The sequence below is a fragment of the Macaca mulatta genome, chromosome 11, assembly GCF_049350105.2.
Source record: "Macaca mulatta isolate MMU2019108-1 chromosome 11, T2T-MMU8v2.0, whole genome shotgun sequence".
NCBI classification, from domain to species: Eukaryota; Metazoa; Chordata; class Mammalia; order Primates; family Cercopithecidae; genus Macaca; species Macaca mulatta.
Genome location: NC_133416.1, coordinates 110,928,468 through 110,948,936, shown reverse-complemented (window position 1 = coordinate 110,948,936; position 20,469 = coordinate 110,928,468). Strand labels below are relative to the sequence as shown.

At 43.7% G+C, this 20,469-nt stretch overlaps 1 protein-coding gene and 1 non-coding gene across 8 annotated transcripts in view; one reads left to right on the top strand and one right to left on the bottom strand.

Annotated features, from left to right (window-relative positions):
- STAB2 (stabilin 2) overlaps window positions 1-20,469 on the bottom strand; it is a 168,623-nt gene that overhangs the window by 38,632 nt on the left and 109,522 nt on the right. For all 7 annotated transcript variants that reach the window (XR_013401292.1, XR_013401291.1, XR_013401293.1 and 4 more), the window contains exons 39-47: window positions 19,158-19,253; window positions 16,206-16,251; window positions 15,285-15,361; window positions 13,967-14,092; window positions 11,870-11,943; window positions 9,960-10,031; window positions 2,668-2,787; window positions 1,596-1,643; window positions 405-488 (exon numbers count right to left, since the gene is read on the bottom strand). Coding sequence is in view for 3 of the 7 variants with exons in the window: in XM_015152616.3 (XP_015008102.3) it covers window positions 405-488; window positions 1,596-1,643; window positions 2,668-2,787; window positions 9,960-10,031; window positions 11,870-11,943; window positions 13,967-14,092; window positions 15,285-15,361; window positions 16,206-16,251; window positions 19,158-19,253 (743 nt within the window). In the remaining 4 variants the exon portion in view is untranslated. The remainder of the gene's footprint in view (window positions 1-404; window positions 489-1,595; window positions 1,644-2,667; window positions 2,788-9,959; window positions 10,032-11,869; window positions 11,944-13,966; window positions 14,093-15,284; window positions 15,362-16,205; window positions 16,252-19,157; window positions 19,254-20,469) is intronic.
- On the top strand, window positions 6,753-6,855 carry LOC114671212 (small nucleolar RNA U13). Its single transcript, XR_003721097.1, has one exon. It is a non-coding gene; the product is annotated as a small nucleolar RNA U13 (small nucleolar RNA).

Here is a 20,469-nt window from a genome sequence, read left to right as displayed (position 1 = left end):
AGTATGAAGAGCCCCTGTGAATATTAGAACAGTAAAGGCTCTGATAAATCCTGCAAGAAAAGAATCTATTTAAATCTCTTTAACCCAGCATCTCTCCCTCCACACCCGTTTTTTGTTTATGGGAGGTCTAATTCACTTGAGAATTGTTCATCTTCTCCAACCTCATATGTTGTTCAGGAATGTCTTTTAGAAAGTCTCTGGCCAGTGGTTACCCCAAATCCACCTGAATGTTTCTCCTGATAGGGGTCCCTGTGCCAAGAGGCAGCCCCTTCTATTGCTGGTGAGTTCCAACCTGATCTTAGATCTCCTGCTTAGAAACATCTCCAGTCTCGGTTCCCGGGTGAGGTCCAAAGACTGTGTTCCAGCCGCAGACCTCCCCCTTCCACCCTCAGTCTTGAGCTCACCCGGGCTTCCTCATCAAAGGCTGCAGATAAAGGTGCGAAAACAGTGAAGGGGCCTGGGCCGACCAGATCTTTCACGAAATGCTCCTGTGGGAAGAAAGGTGGGGCTTACACATCACTTAACATCAGTACATGCAGGGGCTTGAGCTGATACCAGAGATGATGGCACCTGGCTGAAACAAAGACTGGATGAGGAGACCTGTGTTTCAGTCTCGGATTCAAATGAAACCCAGATTCTCCGTAACTGAAATCGTGTGCGTGTGTTTTTTTTCTCATTATAAAATTAACACTTGCTTATTGTATTAAAGATTTTGAAAATACAGCACAAAGAAAAAAATAATAGCTGCCCCCCTAGTCCCACCACCTAGAAGCAGATCTTATTATTTTCAGGTATTTTTTTCCAATGTCTCTTGCATATATCAGTATTTTATATCATTAGGATAATAATACAAACATAAAACATAAGTTGATATACTCAACTGTTGTAATTGTCTTCTTGCAATTCTAAGATCATATGGTTACTATGAGCGTATTTTCTTCTAGTTTTTAATGATTTTATTAAAATCTTATTTCTTATATTTTTATGATTTTATTCTAGTTTTTGTATTTTATTCTTACCTCTGAATCTCATTCAGATGTATGATGTGCAGAAAGATCAAACAATTTTTTTACCCCAAGTGTTAACCAGTTGTCCCAGTCATACCTTTTTCTCTACTGGTGTGATGGGAGTCTTTTCACATACTACATTCTTATGCAGAAAATTCTAGAAATTCAGGGTCCCATACTTTCTTCTACCCTCACTAGCTCTAGAGGCTACCAGTTTATCCTGTATTTGGTTTGAGGCTGAACTTTTTTTTTTTTTTTTTTTTGAGACAGTTTCTCACTCTGTCACCTAGGCTGGAGTGCAGTGGCATGATCTCAGCTCACTGCAACCTTTGCCTCCTGGGTTCAAGCAATTCTCATGCCTCAGCTTCCAAGTAGCTGGGACTACAGGCCTGCGCCACCATGCCCAGCTAATTTTTTTTTTGTATTTTTAAAAGACACAGGGTTTTGCCATGTTGCCCAGACTGGTCTCGAACTCCTGAGCTCAGGCAATCCGCCCGCCTTGGCCTCCCAAAGTGTTGGGATTACAGGCATAAGCCACTGCACCTGGCCTAGGCTGAACTCTTATGGTTAGACATGTACATTTCTTACCTGCAACTGGAAGAAATATTGGGAAGTTTTCGGATTCTTGGGAAGCTCCTGCAAACAAACAGTAGTTTCAGTTAATGCCTGTGAAATATATGTAAGAACAATACAGGGTTGTCACAGGATGATTTCTCTGCCATCCCTTCAACTGGAAATCTGTAACACCGGGCCTTTTTGGAGCTTCATCTGTAGGCTGACAATTAATGTTCAGTTAATGACTATGTGGACATAGTGTGAATTCTATAACCTTTCTGGAATCGCCATCTGATTTATGAAAGAAAGGTTCAGCCATTTCCAGAAGTATCTGAACTTTAAGAGCCTTTTCTGATGTTCAAATATTTTTAAAAAATCATTTATAGGTTTAGGGCAGATTTGGTTACTCTATTAACAATATTTGATCAGCCAGAACATTTTCATCCCTCTTTAAATAACTGAACATTTACTTTATAATAGGCAGAAACCTGCAAGGATCACATTGCCTCAACCACTATGCTCAGTACACACACATACATGCACACACACACACACCTGCATGTACACACAAGCACACACACGTACACACATGCACACATGCATGTACATTTTAACATGTGCATGCACACATGCACGCATGCACACGCACACATGCACACACACACATGCACGTGCAACAATCCACACCATGGTAATGTGGTTGAGCTACTGAGCACTCTGTGTCCTTTGCACATATTACTTTAACAAGCTGATGGAGTTGGTACCATCATTATTTTCTTTTACAGATTGGAAAACTGATACACAGAGAGGTGACATAATATGCTCAAAGCCACATTACTAACCAGGAGAACTGAATTCAAACCCAGGCGTTTCTGACTCCAGAGCTGACAGTTCATCTTAATCCCTACATTACGCTCTTTCGCAGGTCAAATGAATTCCCAGAGGAAGACAAAATTTCTTTCCGTTGCTGATTTATATAAAATTGTCTTTCATATTTTTACAGCGCTTTAGATTTCACCAAGCTCTTGAATATTCCTTAGCTATGTGGATTCTTGGCATTTTTAGGGAAGTAGAGTTTACTTTATGGAAACATGTCTCGCGTTACCTGATAAATGTTGCCACGGCAGGTAAATCCATTTCCGACGTAGTTTGGCTTGCAAGTACAAGTTCTTTCTCCTTGCCCAGTGTGGTTGCAGATGGCAAATTCACTACAGCCGCCATTTTTCTGGTAAAATTGCCAAGGGGCAAGGAATGGGGATTAGACCAGTTAGTTTGCCAGCTCTACCGATATTTACAAAGCAATTCTGCGTCGGGATTCATTTTTGGTTGGAATTCATTTTTTGTCTCACTTTCTTCGATTCATTTGAATTGTTTGTCCTTTGCCCGAGCTTGCCTTCCAATTCCCTATGCTCATAGGGGCAGCTTATTCACCTGGCCTTGTATCCTAAGATCACAGGTCCCTTTGAGCAGATCTCCAGCCCTGTACAGGTAAGCCCAGAGTTGCCAAATTGGAAAGTTCTCAGCATTCAGGTATTAACTAGTAAGATTCCACCTGTTTGATACTTCCCAGCTTTAAGCTAAATTCTGATCATAGGAAAAGGTAACCATTATCAGACAGAAGGCAGGTGGTATAAAATAGAACACACTGTCCCAGCCCTCAAAGATCTCATAAGGTGTGGAAGATGGGTAGAGATCTAAAATACAAACAAAGCAAAGCACGGTTCAAAGTTAACATCCCTGGGAACACTCATTGCAGGGACACTCACCCCATGTTCCTCTACACATGCATCATCTGACCCCATAGGCCCCTTCCTTGCAAACCCTTCCCCATGCTTTCTCAAACTCATTGCCATTAGCAACTTTCTGACATTCTCACCTCTTCTTAGTAAGCTCTCTTCACCTCTTCCTGCAGAGGTCTCTGTCTCCTGCAAACATTGTCCTTCCTATGCCTCTCAAGTGAAGCTGTTTTCTTCCACTACCTCCACACTGGTGAGGGATTGAAGTGGCAATGTCCTGGCTGTTCTGGGAGAGTGTCTTTCTTACTGTACATTGTCACTTCCAAAACATTTCCACACCCTCATCCTTTGAACACATAGTATCCATAATCCTTCACTAGATTTTACTCTTTGGTTCTAATGCTGGTGCCTGGATGACTGCCTTCCTCTTCATTCTTGATGTTGCCATCCTTCCCAGTGTCAATACCCTTGTCAATGGCCTCTACCACCTCTGCCCACACCCTCTGGCTCTGCAGTCAACATTAAAGTGCACTGACTGCTCCTGAGAGCTCCATTTCAAGCATCCTTCTCTCTCTCTGGCCACCAACTTTTATCATTTCAACTTATCTCTTCTAATAGTGCAGTCTCCAACCTCCTTTGGTCCACAGGGACCTCCCCTCCTTTGAGCTTACTTCTTTCTCCCCAGCATTTCTGCCCACCCACTCAGCCCCCTTGGCCCTCAGCCAGCTGGCAAGGTGGAGCACTGTGAGTCTCCCTGGCTCTTCTCTCCCTCCATCACTATGGCTTGGCAAATCCCTAGCCCTCCTGGGCCCCACTCTAACTTCTCTGAGTCTGCTGGGCTGGCAGTGCATTGCCTGCGAAAGTCACAGATACGTGCTATCCGGACTTCCTTCAAAGGTATGCACACGGATGCCTGCACTTTTGCAGTACATTTAATTTCCCTCTCTCTAGAGATGATACAGTTTGGCTGTGTTCCCACCCAAATCTCATCTTGAATTATAACTCCCACAACTCCCATGTGTCATGGGAGGAACCTGGTAGGAAGTGGTTGAATTGTGAGGCAGGTCTTTCCTGTGCTCTTCTTGTAATAGTGAATGAGTCTCAGGATATCTGATGGTTTTAAAAATGGGAGTTTCCCTGCACAAGCTCTCTTGTCTGCCACCATGTGAGACATGCTTTTCACCTTCCACCATGATTATGAGACCTCCCCAGCCATGAGAAACTGTAAGCCCAATAAACCTTTGTTTTGTAAGTTGTCCAGTCTGGAGTATGTCTTTATCAGCAGCATGAAAATTGACTAATACAAATGACATTCCACTCCTCACTTTTCTCAACTCTCAATCACTGTCCTCTCATCTTAGTTGATGAGCCCCACTTGTACTTCATGCAGAAAAGAGACACAGGTAACAAGAACCACCTCATCTCCCCATCCTGAGCTTCACCACTTGGTTGGGTCTGAACTCACGGACTCTGCTTTCCTTATTTAACAAGCGTACTAACAAATAACTAACTAATGGACTGACTCATTAATGGACTCACTAGTTCATCACTGACTAATAGACTGACTGACACTACATCTGCTTCTGAGGTTGATGCCTCCACCTGGGCTCTGGGTCCCACTCCCTCTCACCCCTTCCTGTGTTTTCCTCCTGTAACAATCTACCTCCTCTCCTCTATCAGATCATACTCCACTCCCCAGCACAAAAACATGCCTTCATATTACTTATCTTGAAAAAAGTCAAACTCTCTTTTCGCTTTTCCTTTAAGAGAACCCACTAGGTATAGATGAACAAAGACTGATCATGAGTTGAGTCTTGCACCTGAGTGTCAGGTACAGATGGGTTCATGTATTAGTTGCTCTAGTTTAACGTAGGTTTAAAATTTTCCAGAGTCAAGTGTTATAAACAATGCTTCCTTCAGTCCACATCCTTCTCCATTAACTACCCCATTTATTTGCCCAGGAAGATCCTTGCAAATGTTGTCTATGTTTCTACTTTCCTTACTTCCAATTTTTTTCTCAACTTACTTCTAGGCTCTTGATCCCACCTTTACACAAGCCTCCACCCTGATCCAGGTCTTCAAGAACTGAGACCTTGAGAAGGCAGTGGTCAGTTCTCTTCTCTCAACTTAGGTGACATCTCAACATCCTTTGCCTGTACAATCACTCCTTTTGAAACATTTTCTTCTCTTGGCCTCTGTTGACACTATACTTGATAGGTGGTTTTCCTTCCACATTGTGGGCTTTTTTACTGAGTCTTCTCTGTAGGTTCTTCTTCCTCTGCTCAATGGCTTAATATCCAGGGCCCCTCTGCCTGCCCCATCTTTGCCTCTAACTTTCATCTTGTGCTTCAGCCAGTCCCCTGTGTTTAAATACCATCTCTGTGCCAATGACCCCTATATTTGTACCTCTGTCATGATCTCTCCTTCAGGCTTACATTTCACTGGAAATCTTCACTTGAATGGCTACCAAGCAACTCAAACTCAACAAAAAGACAGACCTGTTGATATTTCACTCAACGCTTCCTCATCTCTAAGCCATCCTTATCTTCATGAGTGGAACCAACATGTCTCAGCAAAAAACCTAGATAGTGTCTTTGATTCCTTTTCCTTGTATTTCTCATATCCAGTCTATCAGCAGGTCTTGTTGGTTATCTCCAAAATGCATCCCCTGTCCAATGATTTATCTCCCTCTCTTTCTCTCCAAGCTGGTCTCAAACTCCTGAGCTCAAGCGAACTACCTGCCTTAGCGCCCCAAAGTGCTGGGATTATAGGCATGAGCCACCATGCACACCTGGCCCCAGCGACTTCTTATTATACCCACTGCTACAGCTCATTCAAACCACTCTGGTCTTTCCTGGTCTGCTCTATTAGTCTTTTACATGGTCTTCTTGGTTGTGCTTTTGAATCCCTATCATGCACAGTCATCACAGCAGCCAGAATGAGATTTGAGAGCCAAGCCAGACATTGATATTGACCTACATGATTATCCAGTGGCTTCCTAGTCATAACTGGAATAAAATATAAGCTCCACAGCATAGCCTACATGGTGTAAGGTGATCTGGCCCCTCACCACCTCCCTTTTATTCGTTTACTGCAGTCACACTGGCTGTCTCTTCAGTTCCCAGAACATGCCAAGCTTTTCCTGTTCCCAGGACCCCTGACTTGCTCTTCCTTTTGTTTATACATTTTCCCTAAGATTTTCATGTGGCTGCCCACTTCTCAACATTCAGGAATGAGTCACCTTTGCAGAGAGACCTTGTCCGATCACTACAACCCTTCCCATCTCATCCAGTCTCTGTCCCATCAACATGCTTGCCTCCTGCTCTAGTCTAAATGTTTGTGTCCCCCACCTAACCCTCATTGTGATGGCATTAGGAGGTGGGGCCTTTAGAAGGTCATTAGGTCATGAGGGCAAAGCCTTTATAAATGGGATTAATGCCCTTATAAAAGAGAGATCTTTTTGTGGTTCATTAGCTTGATATTGGGTTTTCACACTCTTCTATGAGATGTGCCTCGCTCAAAACTTGTTACAACATTGGCACATTACCCTTCTGATGTGAGAAGAGAAGAAAAAAGAGACCCAAGGGAACTCAGTTGTCCCTTCTACCAATGAGCAAGAAGGCACCATCTATGAACCAGGAAGCTGACCTGCAGCAGACACAGAACTGGCCAGTGCCTTGATCTTGGACTGCCCGGCCTCCAGAATGTGAGAAATACATTTCTATTGCTTATAAGCTACCCAGTCTCAGGTATCCTCTGTGCTATTAGAGCAGCACAAATGGACTAAAGTAGTTTGGACTGGGGACTAACTCATGAAAGACAATGTTTCACAGTCCTTGTTGGTAGGATTTGAGCAGAAATAATTGTTCTTGGGCTAGATTTAGCATCAGGACTATTTTGTTTGTTTAGCCCAGTATTTAAAAGAGCTTTCTGAAATTAATTACCATCATTTAAAAATTGGTAAAATTTACATACAAATTCATAAATTTTCATATCTTTTAAAATAGCAGGAGTACTGTCAACACTGGGCTGACACAGTTTAGAGTACCAGTCAGTTGGAGTAGATGTTTCCCCATTAGAGCGGCAACATGATTTGGGTCTTCCTATTGATATTATCCCCTGCCTGGCCCCTTATGGCCTATAATTTTACAATCTTGCAATAGAGTTAATTCCTACGGGAATATGTTGCTGAGATACAGTAGCAAAGGACCTTCAGAATCTCCCAGGTCAGCTGTATCAGGAGTCATTTGTCCAAGACAAGGTGGCCATTTTTTACAAAACATGAATGGCCCATGGAAGAATTCCTGTGAAAATTAAGCTGGCCATAGTTCTATTGGTAACAGCTTCATATCTCAGCCCCCATCTTTTCTATAGCTTCTTTATTATCCTTACATAACTGTTTCATGTAGAGGACATTGATCTCTTGAGGAACTTGCCAGATCAACACAAGGAGATAATGGGAGCCTAAACTGAAGAATGGTCTTAATTACAGGGTGTCTGCACTGTTCTCATGTCAACAGCTGGCGGCTCTCAGGTGGGAAGTAATATAAACAGGAAAACAAGGTGTTGGGACTGGGCCTTGTAGGAAGAACAAGCACCCCCAAGAAATGGTCAAGGGCGCAGATCTTGAGTAAGACAGAGATAGGCTCAAGTTCTGGCCATGCCACATACTAGGTCTGTGACCTTGGGCAAGGGCCTTCACTCCTCCCAGCCTGGTGGGTTGAACTGTCCTAAGGACTGGATGCAACTGTGGATGCAACTAATTTAGAAAAAGAGTCTTTACAGATGTAATTAAGGATCTCCAGATAAGATCATCCTAGATTAACCACTTAATGCCACAAGTGTCCTTGCAAGAGGAAGAGAAGACACAGATACAGAAATGAAGGCCATGTGAAGACAGAGGCAGAGATTAGAGTGATGTGGCCACAGGCCAGGAATGCCTGGAGCCACCAGAAGCTGGAAGAGGCAAGGAAGGACCTTCCCATGGGGCCTTCAGAGGGAGCACATCCTTGCAGGCACCTTAATTTTGGATTTGGTCCTCCAGAACTGTGAGAAAATACATTTCTATTGTTTTCACCCACTCAGTTTGTGGCAGTTTGTTATAGCAGTCGTAGGAAAGAGGCACAGCTAGAGTCGCTTTGTCTGTAAAATGGGGTTAATAACAGTTCTTACCTCATATGGTTGTTAGAGAAATTAAACGAAAGAATGACTGGGCACCCCTAAGCACAGTGGCTGACCCCTGGCAAGCAGTGGATATAAATGTGACGCTGATGCAGGACTTCAGAGGTCTAGCTGACCACACAAAGTGCTCCAGATGTGACATGCTGGGTCAGCAGGCTTATCTCATCCCTTTGGAGGCACCAGGCCTGGGACAATTAGGCTCTGAGGAGCAGTAGGTGACTAGCCCAGTTTGAGACTCAGTGATTAATGACTGAGTAAACTCCTACTCGGTTTGCATAACATGGGTCCAGCCTGCAGTCAAGGGTTATAAGAGAATCAGAAGATCCTGCTCCTACCAGGATCAACATGCAAACGGAGACAAGAAGTGTGTCAATAATATCCTACAGACTGGAGGAAGAAAGTCAAAGCCCAGATGTTAGTGGTAAAGGGAACTCCAGGGACATTTATAACCATCCAAGGAAACTGAGGTCCCAAGAAGCAAACCAGCTGAAAATCCAAGAGTCATATGGATCAGGGCTGGGAGGAATCTAAATGGCTGTCTGGGTTGATAACCCATCTGTTGCTTTATTCCTATAGTTAAATACCTTGAGTTATAATAAGCTCATTACTTCTCAAAACTCTCTATCTCTGGACAGTTCTAACTAAAGACCTGAGTTGAGTTTAAAGAAATCTGTTTTCTTCTACTGTCCATCCGCTGGTCCTAGTCCTACTGCTTGGACTTACACAGAACAAGAACAACCCTTTTGTTATGTGACAATCCTTGAAATGTTGATGGCAGCCTCCACCCCACATCCCAACTCCTCTTTAGAGAGAGAGAACTGGGAGAGTTAGTGATGCGTGCATGGACATAGGAGACACAGTGCTTCTACCCCCATATGAACCCCTGCTCAATGCAAGGCATCTAGAACTGGATCCTCTGTTCTAAGGTAGCGTTAACATGTAGAATGGGGGTGATAGGGGCCATGGAGGGTAGTTGTGGGGTGAGAGAATCTTCATCTTCCTTAGCCTGTCCTCTAGGCCTCTGTGATGACAGAACTAGCTTTTGGAATGCTACACTATATTGTTGACTCAGAGTGCACTCACTGTGGATTCCTACGTGTAAGTCTAGGAGAAGGAGGAGTGGAAAGTTGCTGTGAGGTTTACCTAAGAGGGCTTCCTGGAGGTGAGAAACATGCTTGGTGGAAAGGGGGAAAGGGATCTTTTTCATAAGAGTTGGCTATATGGATGGGGGATAAGCAAGTGGGTAGACTTAGCTCAATATGCCACAGCCAAAGGGGCAGGCTGGGGGTAGCAGACGGTGCCTTCTCTCCTTTCTCCCCAACATTACAATGGAATGTGCCAGAGAAATGAACCTCATGGTCAACACACAGCTATGAGGCCTCCAGAGGAATATTTTCTCAACTCTGCATCCCCTAGAAGTGGGGTGGCAGGCAGCCCGGCTCTGAGGCTTGAAGGACATCCACCATAGAGCCATACTCACAGTTAAGCAGACGTTGATGAGCGTGCAGACCTTTCCGTCTCCAGTGTATGCTGGCAAACAGTTACAGGCAGCCTGTCCAGGAGCAGAAGCACATGGGGTCATTTTGCAGATGGGTTCTGTACTGGCCGCATGAACTGGCTCTCAGACCCAAACTCCATCATGGTCACAGTAACGTTAGGAGAGTCTGTATTTGATGTTGGTAATATCTATTTTATAATAATTGTCACCTCATATTTAATATTTTAGCACTTGGCACACTTCACTTGAGCACTGGGATCTCATGCACATCCTATCTTTGTTGCTAAAATACCTTTTTTTTCTTTTTAATGTTCTCACCCCATTTGATCCCTTGCCTTCAGGTATTCACTTCTTTTCTTTGATTGGTGAAGGTCAGTTGAAAGGAAGCCAAACTATATCCCACTCTCATTCATACTCTTATCTTGCTCATCTGCACCCATGCTGAGCTGAAAGGTACCAGTGCTAGGAGACGCTAAGGAGAAGCCTTTACAGCCCACTGAGGTATGCGCGTGGAGACAATCTACCAAACCCATTGGTTGGCCCAGGAAGTTGGGTGGAAGCTTCAAGTTGAGGGAGGGGACACTGTCTGAAGAAGCTGAGGACAGGGCCTCATGTTCTGTGTTCACTGGGCTGAAGCCCAGCCCACACTCTATTCACCGATGTCCCCAAAGGAAGGGACACCTGCTCCCACTGTGCTCTCCCAAGGGGCAGCTTTTCTAATTCACACAAGGGCAGGCCCTGGGAAGATGTCTGTTTCTGAGCACTTTAACTCATCAGGGGTGCCAGCCAGGGCTACATGGGCAGGTTTTCCCTGTTCCTTTTCCTTGTTCCTCTTCCTCTTTCTTCACAATGGGCCCCAATATCAGCTCAAACCTTTTCCAAGACATCACCAGCTGTCCCTCTCCTCAGCCAAGGTCTTGTTCTCAGAGTTCAATTCCACATCCTCCTTTACTGCCTCCTAGGACTGGATGGGCACCCTTAGAGGTCCCAAGCACCAAAAAGTTTATAGATTGTCTCCTATCTCATATGCAGTTTGAAATAGAAACTACCAATCCTCAAAAGATGTCTAAGAAAGCTCAGCATTGACAGCTCTGATTTTCTCCATGACTAAATGTGTCCACTCGCACGCACATGTGTGCTCACACAGTTCAAGACAGTTTTTTCTTATTTTTGGGTACTTTAGGTACTTGCTTGATCCGCCTGTTGAGAGACCTGGCACTGAGGTCTCCAGATGGCTCAACGAGGTCAATAGAACATTCACTGGTGACTTCACTTTGTCATCCAGTTTTGGATATATGTGATTTCCTGCCTGGCCATTTTGCTTGTTCACCATGTGGCAGAGACTAAGGAAGGCAGAACTTGGGTCTCCAGGCCTCCAGCTTCCCTGCCTGTGTCTTTCCACCCTGTGACCCCCATTCTCTGATGCGGGCACTCTCATTTTCCCCACCTCCCCTCCAGACAGATGCTGCAAGCTCCCTGTACTCAGGGCCATGTGACTGTTAGAGTGCCCACAGTATTATCTTCGCCGTGGCACGTGTGCTTCAGAGCCTTATGCCAAAGATAAAGTGTGGGATTCTGGGCATCAGTATGCTGAAAGAAAGGGGAGTATTTTTGGGGGTTGTCTAGATGCTTCTGGAATCACATGGTATTTGCAGATACCTACTTCTCCCCACACTAGGGAAGCCCCTTGTCCTGGTACCCTTGGTTTTCCCCCATTTCACCTCATTCCCAAAGAAGAGCCTCTTGATTCTTTCAGAATTTCCCCTGAAGTATTCATTTTCGGCTGCAGCTCATCAGAGGTCCATTCTCAGCCTTTTCCTCTCAGGCCTGTGTCTAAAGGCCTAGGAGTTTCCTTCTATGAAACGTAAGGGCCTGCGAGAGGTGGCACTCACCTTGTTGGGTCCTATCTGTGTGCACTCTGCGTTCTTGTCACAGCCACCATGGTTCTCCAAACATGGGTTGATTTCTTTAAAACAAAAAACCAACATCTGGCCTGGAAATCAAGTCTGGTTTCCAAGCAAAGCCAGCGTGAGGGATGAGCTAAGATGGCTGACTGAGGGGAGTGGGTGTCAAAGCATGATTCAGTTTTCTGGAAATTCTGAGACAGAAATAACCGAACTAGGAGGGTACTGGATACGGTTTCTTAAGATTGACTATTCTGGGATAGGCCAGTTCCAGCAGAGGTATTGTCTACTGGCTTAAACCAGTCCATGGAATAAATCTGAGCATTTGTAGCAAAGTACTTGAAACCACAGAATCTTGGAGTCTAATCTAAGAGTGCTATGAATGAAGAGACTTAGGAATTAAAAACAATCATTTGCAACCATCACAATATACATTGGTTCAGGGAAGACTCATCAAAAGATGCTAAACTTAGGAGCATATTTTGATGGGGAACAACATATCTGCTTGGTGTTAAAGTGTCTCTCCTCTGACTGCTTATTAGTAGCAAAGGAGAAAAAAATAGCTGTACAATGGAGATATCACAGCACCTTCACCGAGTGGTCAAAATTAACATCACACACAAAGGGCAGGAGAGCTCAAGGCTTCCTGAGACAGATGCAATATCACTTGTGTGACATTTGGGGCTCTTGAATGTATAACTTGAATCTAAGAATGAAAAATGCCAGGCAAACCCCAAATAAAGGACATGCTACTAAAAAAAAGTTGGGGAGGTGGAGGATATTATTCCCATGTGTTTATGTCATAAGACACAAAGCAAAGCCGAGGAACTCTCCCAGATTAAAGGGGACTCAAAAGACATGACAATGAAATACAATATCCAGCCCTAGACTTGATCCCGCACTGGAGGAAAAAATGTCAAAAAGGACATTATTGAAACAACTGACAAAATTAGAATATGAATGGTAATTAGACAAAAGTATTACATCAATAAAAAATTTACTGAAGTTGATAACTGTGCTATGGTTACCTAAGAGGCTATCCTTATTCTTAGGAAATATACACTCAAGTATTTAGGAAGAAAGGGAATACAATATACACAGATTACTCTCAAATGGCTTAAAAATGTATATATACAAAGAGAGAAAATGATAAACAGGGCTAAATGGTTTTTTTTTTTTTTTGGAAATGGAGTCTCACTCTGTCACCCAGGCTGGAGTGCAGTGGCACAATCTCGGCTCACTGCAACTTCTGCCTCCTGGGTACAAGCGATTCTCCTGCCTCAGCCTCCCAGGTGCCACCACACCTGGCTAATTTTGTATATTCAGTAGAGACGTGATTTCACCATGTTGGCCAGGATTGTCTTGAACTCCTGACCTTATGATTCGTCTACCTTGGCCTCCCAAAGTGCTGGGATTACAGGCGTGAGTCACCGCACCCAGCCAGGGCTAAATGTTAATAAGTGAATGTGGGTAAAGAACCAGTGGGTCCTTTTTGTGCTATTCTTGTAACTCTTCCATGTCAATTTTTTTCCAATTAAACTGTTAAATTTAGATAACTTATCACGGTATACCTTTATAGTAGAACAGTGTGTGGATATTTAAAGTTAGAGGTATACTTGCTTTCAGGGAGAGTTACTCTGATATATTGCGAAGCATGGTAAATGCTGTATATCTTGAGATACCATTTTTGTTAAACAAATACATGTAGGCATAGCAAAATGGGGTAATGACAATACTAAGAGCACTATCTTCAGTGTATTTTCTCCGGCATGTGTGCTTTCTTTTTCTACAGTGAGCATGTGCTACTTGTATAAAAAGGAACTAATAAAAGTTTAAATGTGCTGTCATCGCCATGATGTTTAATTGGAAAATGTATCTCCTTTTACCCTTCCAAAGTAATTTTTGGACATTACATGCCTTCATACCCTGTGGTCACTTTTCCATGCCCTTATACTTTCCTGCCCTGGCAAACAGAATGATGACCTCAGTTTTGTGTCCCAACAATCAGGGCACACATGTTGTAATCATTCAATAGGGCTCTGACTCTTACACTGTTTCGCTGGTGGAAGAGGGAAGGGCACCTACCCAGGCACACAATGCCATCACCCATGTAGCCTGCTTTGCACGTGCACACTCGCCTTCCTGGGGTGGTTCTCTTACAGTCAGCCTTGGCAGAGCAACCTCCATTGCTGATTTCACAGGCATTGATTGCTATAGAAAATGACACAGAGCAGAAAGGGAAGGGGAGGGGGAAGAGGAAAAGCCATTGATGTATTTTTCCTTAAGTCATTGAGAAATGGAAGATACTGCAAAACTACTTGAGCAGGCACTGGCTTAAATATGGCCAATTCCCAAAAACAGCAAGAAAAACATTCGTGATTTGCCCTTTCTAGCTGTTTTTACTAGCATTCTGTACGCATCGTACTGCAGGACACACCTGGGGACCAAGGTGGGGCTACTTGGCCCTCTGGGAGAATCCCAGGGTAAGATGGTCTAGAAAGAGGATTGGCATGATCATTGTCCAGCGCTGTCACAATCTGGACCAAAGCCTGCCAGGACACAGTGCTCAAGAGAAAAATGACCTTAAGATTTTCCATTTTTTTTTTCTAGCACCAGGGACCATAAGAATATTAGCTTACATTTATTGAGTGCTACGTGCTGGGTCTGTTCTAAGCACTTCACAGGTATTAATTCAGGTTACTGTCCAACTCAGTGACTGAGGTCTTATTATCCCCAGCTTGCAGATAAAAATAATAATGCAAAGAGCAGTCAAGAAACTTTCCCAAGGTAACGTAAGTGATAAGTACTTAGGTTCAAACCTGGGGAGTCTAAGTTGAGCTGAGTTTTCAACAGCTGCATTATTCTTCCATTGAACACAGAGAGCTCACTTAACCTCAAAACCACTCCGCAAGGGAGGTAGTTTTAAGTTTACTTTACAAATGACCTATCCAAGGCCACTTGGGTAGTTGGAGGAAGAACCAGGGCTCAAATTCTTTTTAGTCTACTCCAGACCCTCGATGCCCCAGCCATACCCTAGGCCAATCAAATCAGTGAGTTATTTTTTAATGGACACATTTCTGGGGTATATAGTAATACCGTGATGCATATAACATATAGATCAGGGTAATTAGCATATCCATCATCTGAAACATTGATCATTTCTTTATGTGGGTTCTCAACACAAATCACTGGTTTTTAAAGCTTCCCAGGTGATCCCAATTGTGGTCAAGGCTGTGACCATTTGGTTTCCTGTCCCCAGGCACAATCCACTGCCCTATTATATGCGATTCACCATCAGTGGTTGGCACTAGCAGCTGAGGCCCATTCAGACTGCAGGAACAAGAATCTTTCAATAGCCCATGCAAGCCTTGCCAGCCCCCAGCAAATGCCTTCCTTTGCTTGCCTGTGCAGATGGTCCCGTTTCCTTGGAATCCTGCTGCACACTTGCATGAAGCTGTACCATCTGAGTTGGGAAGGCAGCTGCAACAAGGAAGGACAAATGGGGTCTGCAGAAAAAGACTCCACCTCCCACCACGTGACTCACAATGCCCTTCACCCCCAGTATCCTGGTGCCTGCCCCCATGAGACACTCAGAGGTCCTAAGGCTTGGGAGAAGTCTAATTCTGGCATGACCCCACCACAGGCAGCCAAAACTGTACTCATTTATCAGGCAAACTATAGCATGCATAGATACAGGCATCAGTTCAGGAATAAGATGGGTAGCTGCCAAGCTTTAGAGAGCCCACTGATGTGCTAGGAGCCATGTTTCATGTATTATTTTGTGTCATCTACTCACTATCCAATAGCCCTAGCAAGTCGGTATTATTCCCATTTACAAATGAAGACTCGGAGGCTTTGGAGGGATTCGACATTGGACTCAAGGTCATGCAGTAGCGCAAATGGCAGAGGCTGACTTTGAATTCATGTCTAAATCCACTACTAGGTACTTAACTCATTCAGCCTCTCTGGAAGTTAGGATTATGAAGCTATGCCTTGCTGTGGGTCAGGAACAAGGTTTATGGAAACTGAGGCCCAGTGGGTTGCCTCATCCTCCAAGAAAGAGTCCTGGTGGCTTGGACTGGGGTAGCAGTGGGCACTTTCGTCAATGTGCGAGGTAAGTCAGATGGCAGCTTGTTGGAAAGCCTGGATCTGGCTATTTGATAGTGGCCTCATCAGAGATATTTTTAGTTTCATACTTAAATTTATCCTAAGCCCTCAGAAATGGTGTCAGGAAACAAATCCCGAGGATAGAGACTAGGGTAGACCATACTGGGAAAAAAAATCCCCTTTGCATTGTCCCCAGAGGCGGCCCGGGGCTACCTACTTGGCACTGGTATGGCACATCCCATTGCAGTTGTCTTCTGTGGTCACTGAAAAAGAGAACAGTTGCTGTCTCAGCCCTCTTACTAAATCTCATCTGAGGATTTTTAGTATTTTGTGCTCGGAAAAGCTACTTCTTTGGAAGTAAGTGATATGTATCATGTGAGCGATACAAAACTATGAGACCATGCCAATCCTTTTTTATACTGGCTGCCACGAAGCTCAAAGCCAAATCTGAAGGTCAAATACATTGATGGTGTCTTGTTTGCCAGGCCCTGTGCTAGGCAGTGAGAATGCAAGGGTGAATAAAACACAGAATTCTCCCTGGAATGTGACCATGTGCTCTTATGGTCTGGGTGTTGATGTGTATCTCTCTTCTGGGTTTTGATTTTCTTTTATTCGTATTTCCTATGCTATTCTTTCTAGTTTATTCCTAATTTTATTCTCATTTTTCATCATTTTATTATGGAGTGCTGTAAACAAGCAAAACTATATAAAATTTTTTCTTGCATGTGCAGAAAATCACAGGGTTTTGCACACAGCAGGTATACAATATTATCTGTTGAATATGTAAATTTCCTGGACACAGCATAGGTTATTGCTCTTGGATGCCTACCTATTTCTTGACTGGACAAGGTTCAGAAATAAATCATTAGAGATGAGGGAAGAATATTCTTGGATAGGATGCTCATGTTAAGAGCTTTTGGGATAGAAATCTTACCAGTCCTGGCCAAGTCATACAGGAGGTCCTGAAACAGAGGGCTGCAAAAGTGGTGTCAGCGGGAATTCAGACTCAAATGGGCTGGAATAGGGGCAATTTTGTGCCTGTGTCTTATTCCTTGAGCCTAAACAATCCCTTTCTCTCTATTCTCTACCTGTTGGAATTTCAATCACGTTTTATGTTCTCCTCTCTGGAACCTGCTCTAAACATTTGAGCCGACATCAATTAGTTGGTAGTACCTTCATGGTGTGCTACTTTGAGAAGGGTTGGATGCCCCTGGCTGGTCACAGAGGGAGGGAGTGCCATGATTGATTAGTGATATCTGCTGTGGTCTTAGGAGTGAGGAGTCTGCACACAAAGGCGTTGTCTTCCTTGCTGTAGTCTACAGGCTCTTTGTTTTGTACTCCATACCACAGTTTTTCCTGTCTTTTACTAAACATTTATTTCCCTTTCTAGACTGGAAACTTCCTGTGTACAGTGTGCACTGGAGACAGGGATAGGAGATAAGCCTGGAAAACTGGGTGAGTGTTCATTGGTGAATAGCCTGTGTGGTCCATCCTGCTAAGGAGTTAGGACTTTCTTTTGAAGGCAATGAAGAACCACAGCAAGTTGTCAAGTCCTGGGGAGGAGTTGGGGTGAAAATGATGATCTATGTTTTGGAAAGTTCTATCTGACAGTAATGCGGAGTACGGAGTGGAGGAAGATAGGACAGGAAACAAAGAGACCACAAGGCTACTGGTGAGAGGGGAGCAGGAGGAAGAGATGGATTGAGAGATGTGGAGACATGGAATATGTTAGGTATGTTAGTGAGGGACAGGGAGGTAGAGAAGCTGAGGAGGGAGGTTCCTAGATTGTGTGACCAGGTGCATGAGTGGTGAGGTCTTTCTTCAGAGTAGAGAAAGCAAGAAGAGGAGAGAGCCTATTGTATTTATTCTGGGGATTCGCCTAACATGTCCTATTGTTTATGTGACCCCATTGCTTCCTGCTTCCCTCTCCCAGGCTCTCAGAAGCCTGGCTCTGTACCCTGACATTTGACACCTGCTCTGGGATATTTCTTTGGCTTGGGATCAGACTTCCCAAGTCAGCTTTTCAATGAACCTTCCTCCCTGACCCCTTATTGCTCACCGTTAAAAGGCAACTGCATTCCCTTGATTTTTGCATTGCCTGGAGCTTTGGGCAAAGGCGCCCCCTCTGTCAATGCCACATCCATGGAGTTCCCCCTAGGCTGGCAAGCACTTGCGATCTCCTCCCCAGCTCCCATCCCAGAAGAGGGGGAGTCTCTGATACCTGCTTCCAGGGGCATTCTCTTCAATCCAAAGTCAGAATGATTTTTCTTAAGTGCAAAACACGATCATATTGCTTTCTTGTTGAAAACTCTTTAATGGCTTCCTGTTGACTTCAGTGAGAAGTCCAACCTCCTTAGCCTTTCACGGCCTGGCTCCTGCCCACTGCTCCAGCCTTTTCTCATCAACCCTCCTCTTTGCCCTTATAGTCCTCTCATTCTGCAATCCTTTGATTCCCTAAATGTGTTGAGTTTCCCACGTCTTTGTGGTATTCCAGGTGCTTCTTTCTGCATGAAATTCCCTTCTTTAATAGCCTTCACCTGAAGCACATCAAGAACCATCAATGCGATGTGGTGGGGTTGGAGGAAATGGGCCTCTCAGACACTGTTGGTAGGAGAATAGATTGCTATTTCCTCTGGAGGACAACCTGGCAGTAAGTAGCAAGACCTTTCCCCAGACTGCCAACCCCTAACTCAGAAATCTCATCTCTAGGAATTTGACTAAATGAATATGGTTATTGTAGCAATGTTTGAGAGAGCAGAAAACTGGTTCAAAAAAGTGTAGCATGGTCATACTGGAACATTTTGTGGAGATTACAAATTAATATTTTTCTATTTTAATCACAGGGAAAGATATCCATATATATCATGAAGTGGAAAAGTCGGTTAATAGACAGTATGTAGAGTGTGATTCCCTACATACATGTTTATATACCTAGAAAAAGGTTGGGAGCCTAATATAAAATATCAGTAATAGTGCTTTCCTGCCTTGGGGGTATGAGGGATTTTATTTTCTTTTTTCTGCTTTTATTTTATAATTTTTTTGCTGCAAGAAAGAATTATGGTTATTGCCAGAAGAAGTAATAAAGGTGTCATTTCTCTTTTAGAAAGAAAAATGTAGCTGCTGAGCAAAGCTTAGAGCAGATTATAAAGACTGAAGGGCTCACTCTTACCATTCTCACAATGCACTCCTCGCCAGCCAACATCACAGTCACAGGAGCCATCTCCCAAGGGTCCTTGGTTGCATCTCCCATGGACACAAGAACATGCTAAGTGGAAAAACACCTGTAAATCATCAGATTCTAACCCCTGTTCAATAACTCATTTTGTCATTTACTAGGTTTGCTTTATTGCACTTAATTCTTCAACCTACTTCTAGGAATCAGTCTTTAATTGGGGTCTTGATTCACAAGAAGGGCAGGGGTGCAGGAGACAGAATCTAGCAAGTTAACAGGTGAATTAGCTCTAGCTTTAACGAAGTGGCTCAGACCGCAGTTTTGAGACGGTGTAGCACTGAAGATCTGTGACCCAAGCAGTGTGAGAGTGTACTCAGTCAAGGTTACCAGAGGATCCAGGGTTATGCAGGGCTCCTTTGGATGGAACCATGTTTGCCCCCTAAGAATGGACTTCAGGAGGAAGCCCATTTGACACTGGGTTTGTATAAGCCTGGTGTGGCACTCTTTTCCTCAATTACACAGATGAGTCTCTTTGAGAACTGGATGAAAGCTACAGATGCCTTCCCCAGAAAAATGTATTCAGCTTTGGCAGTTTGCTGAACCCCATGAGGGTCATCTACAAATCCCATTTGAGGAACTCATGCACAAATGCAAGCAGATAATTACTCCAAATAACATAAGAAAAAATCAACACTGTAATTCAAAGTAAATATTATAAGGCCCAATTATAATGATTCAATTGTACATTAATTGTCTCTGGCTTAGACCAGCTGAGGAGAAAACAGTGATAGCCAATTTAAATGTATGGTTTTTAATATCAGGTAGAATAATGCTTTGTTAGGAAACCCATCCTCCTGAGTCAACCCTCTCACAGCTGTGTGTTCCTGGATACAAGGAAATCTGGATGTGAGAATACAGATGACTTGGCCCAAACAGATAGCCGTTTTTGCAAAAACTACTTAAGGCATGTGTCTTGCTGCTGGTGAAACAATAGAGTGATCCTCAGGTAAAGAACAGTATGATCTAAAAGCAACCTTTGGAGTCAAGAAAGGTGTACATTCAATTCTCAGTTCTGCATCTCATCAGGTGTAGCCTTGGGGGACGTCATTCAACCTCTTTGCCTTAATACCCTCATCTGTAAAATGGGCATAGCAATACTCAAGTACCTAAGGTTCCTGTGTGGATTAAATGAATAACATGTGCAAATCTGTTTTTCAAACGATCAAGCAATGTCCACAACGGAAAGTCTAGCTGTGATGATTAGTGTGCATAGGCAAATATAAAAATGCATTTGGGCTGGAATGTCAAT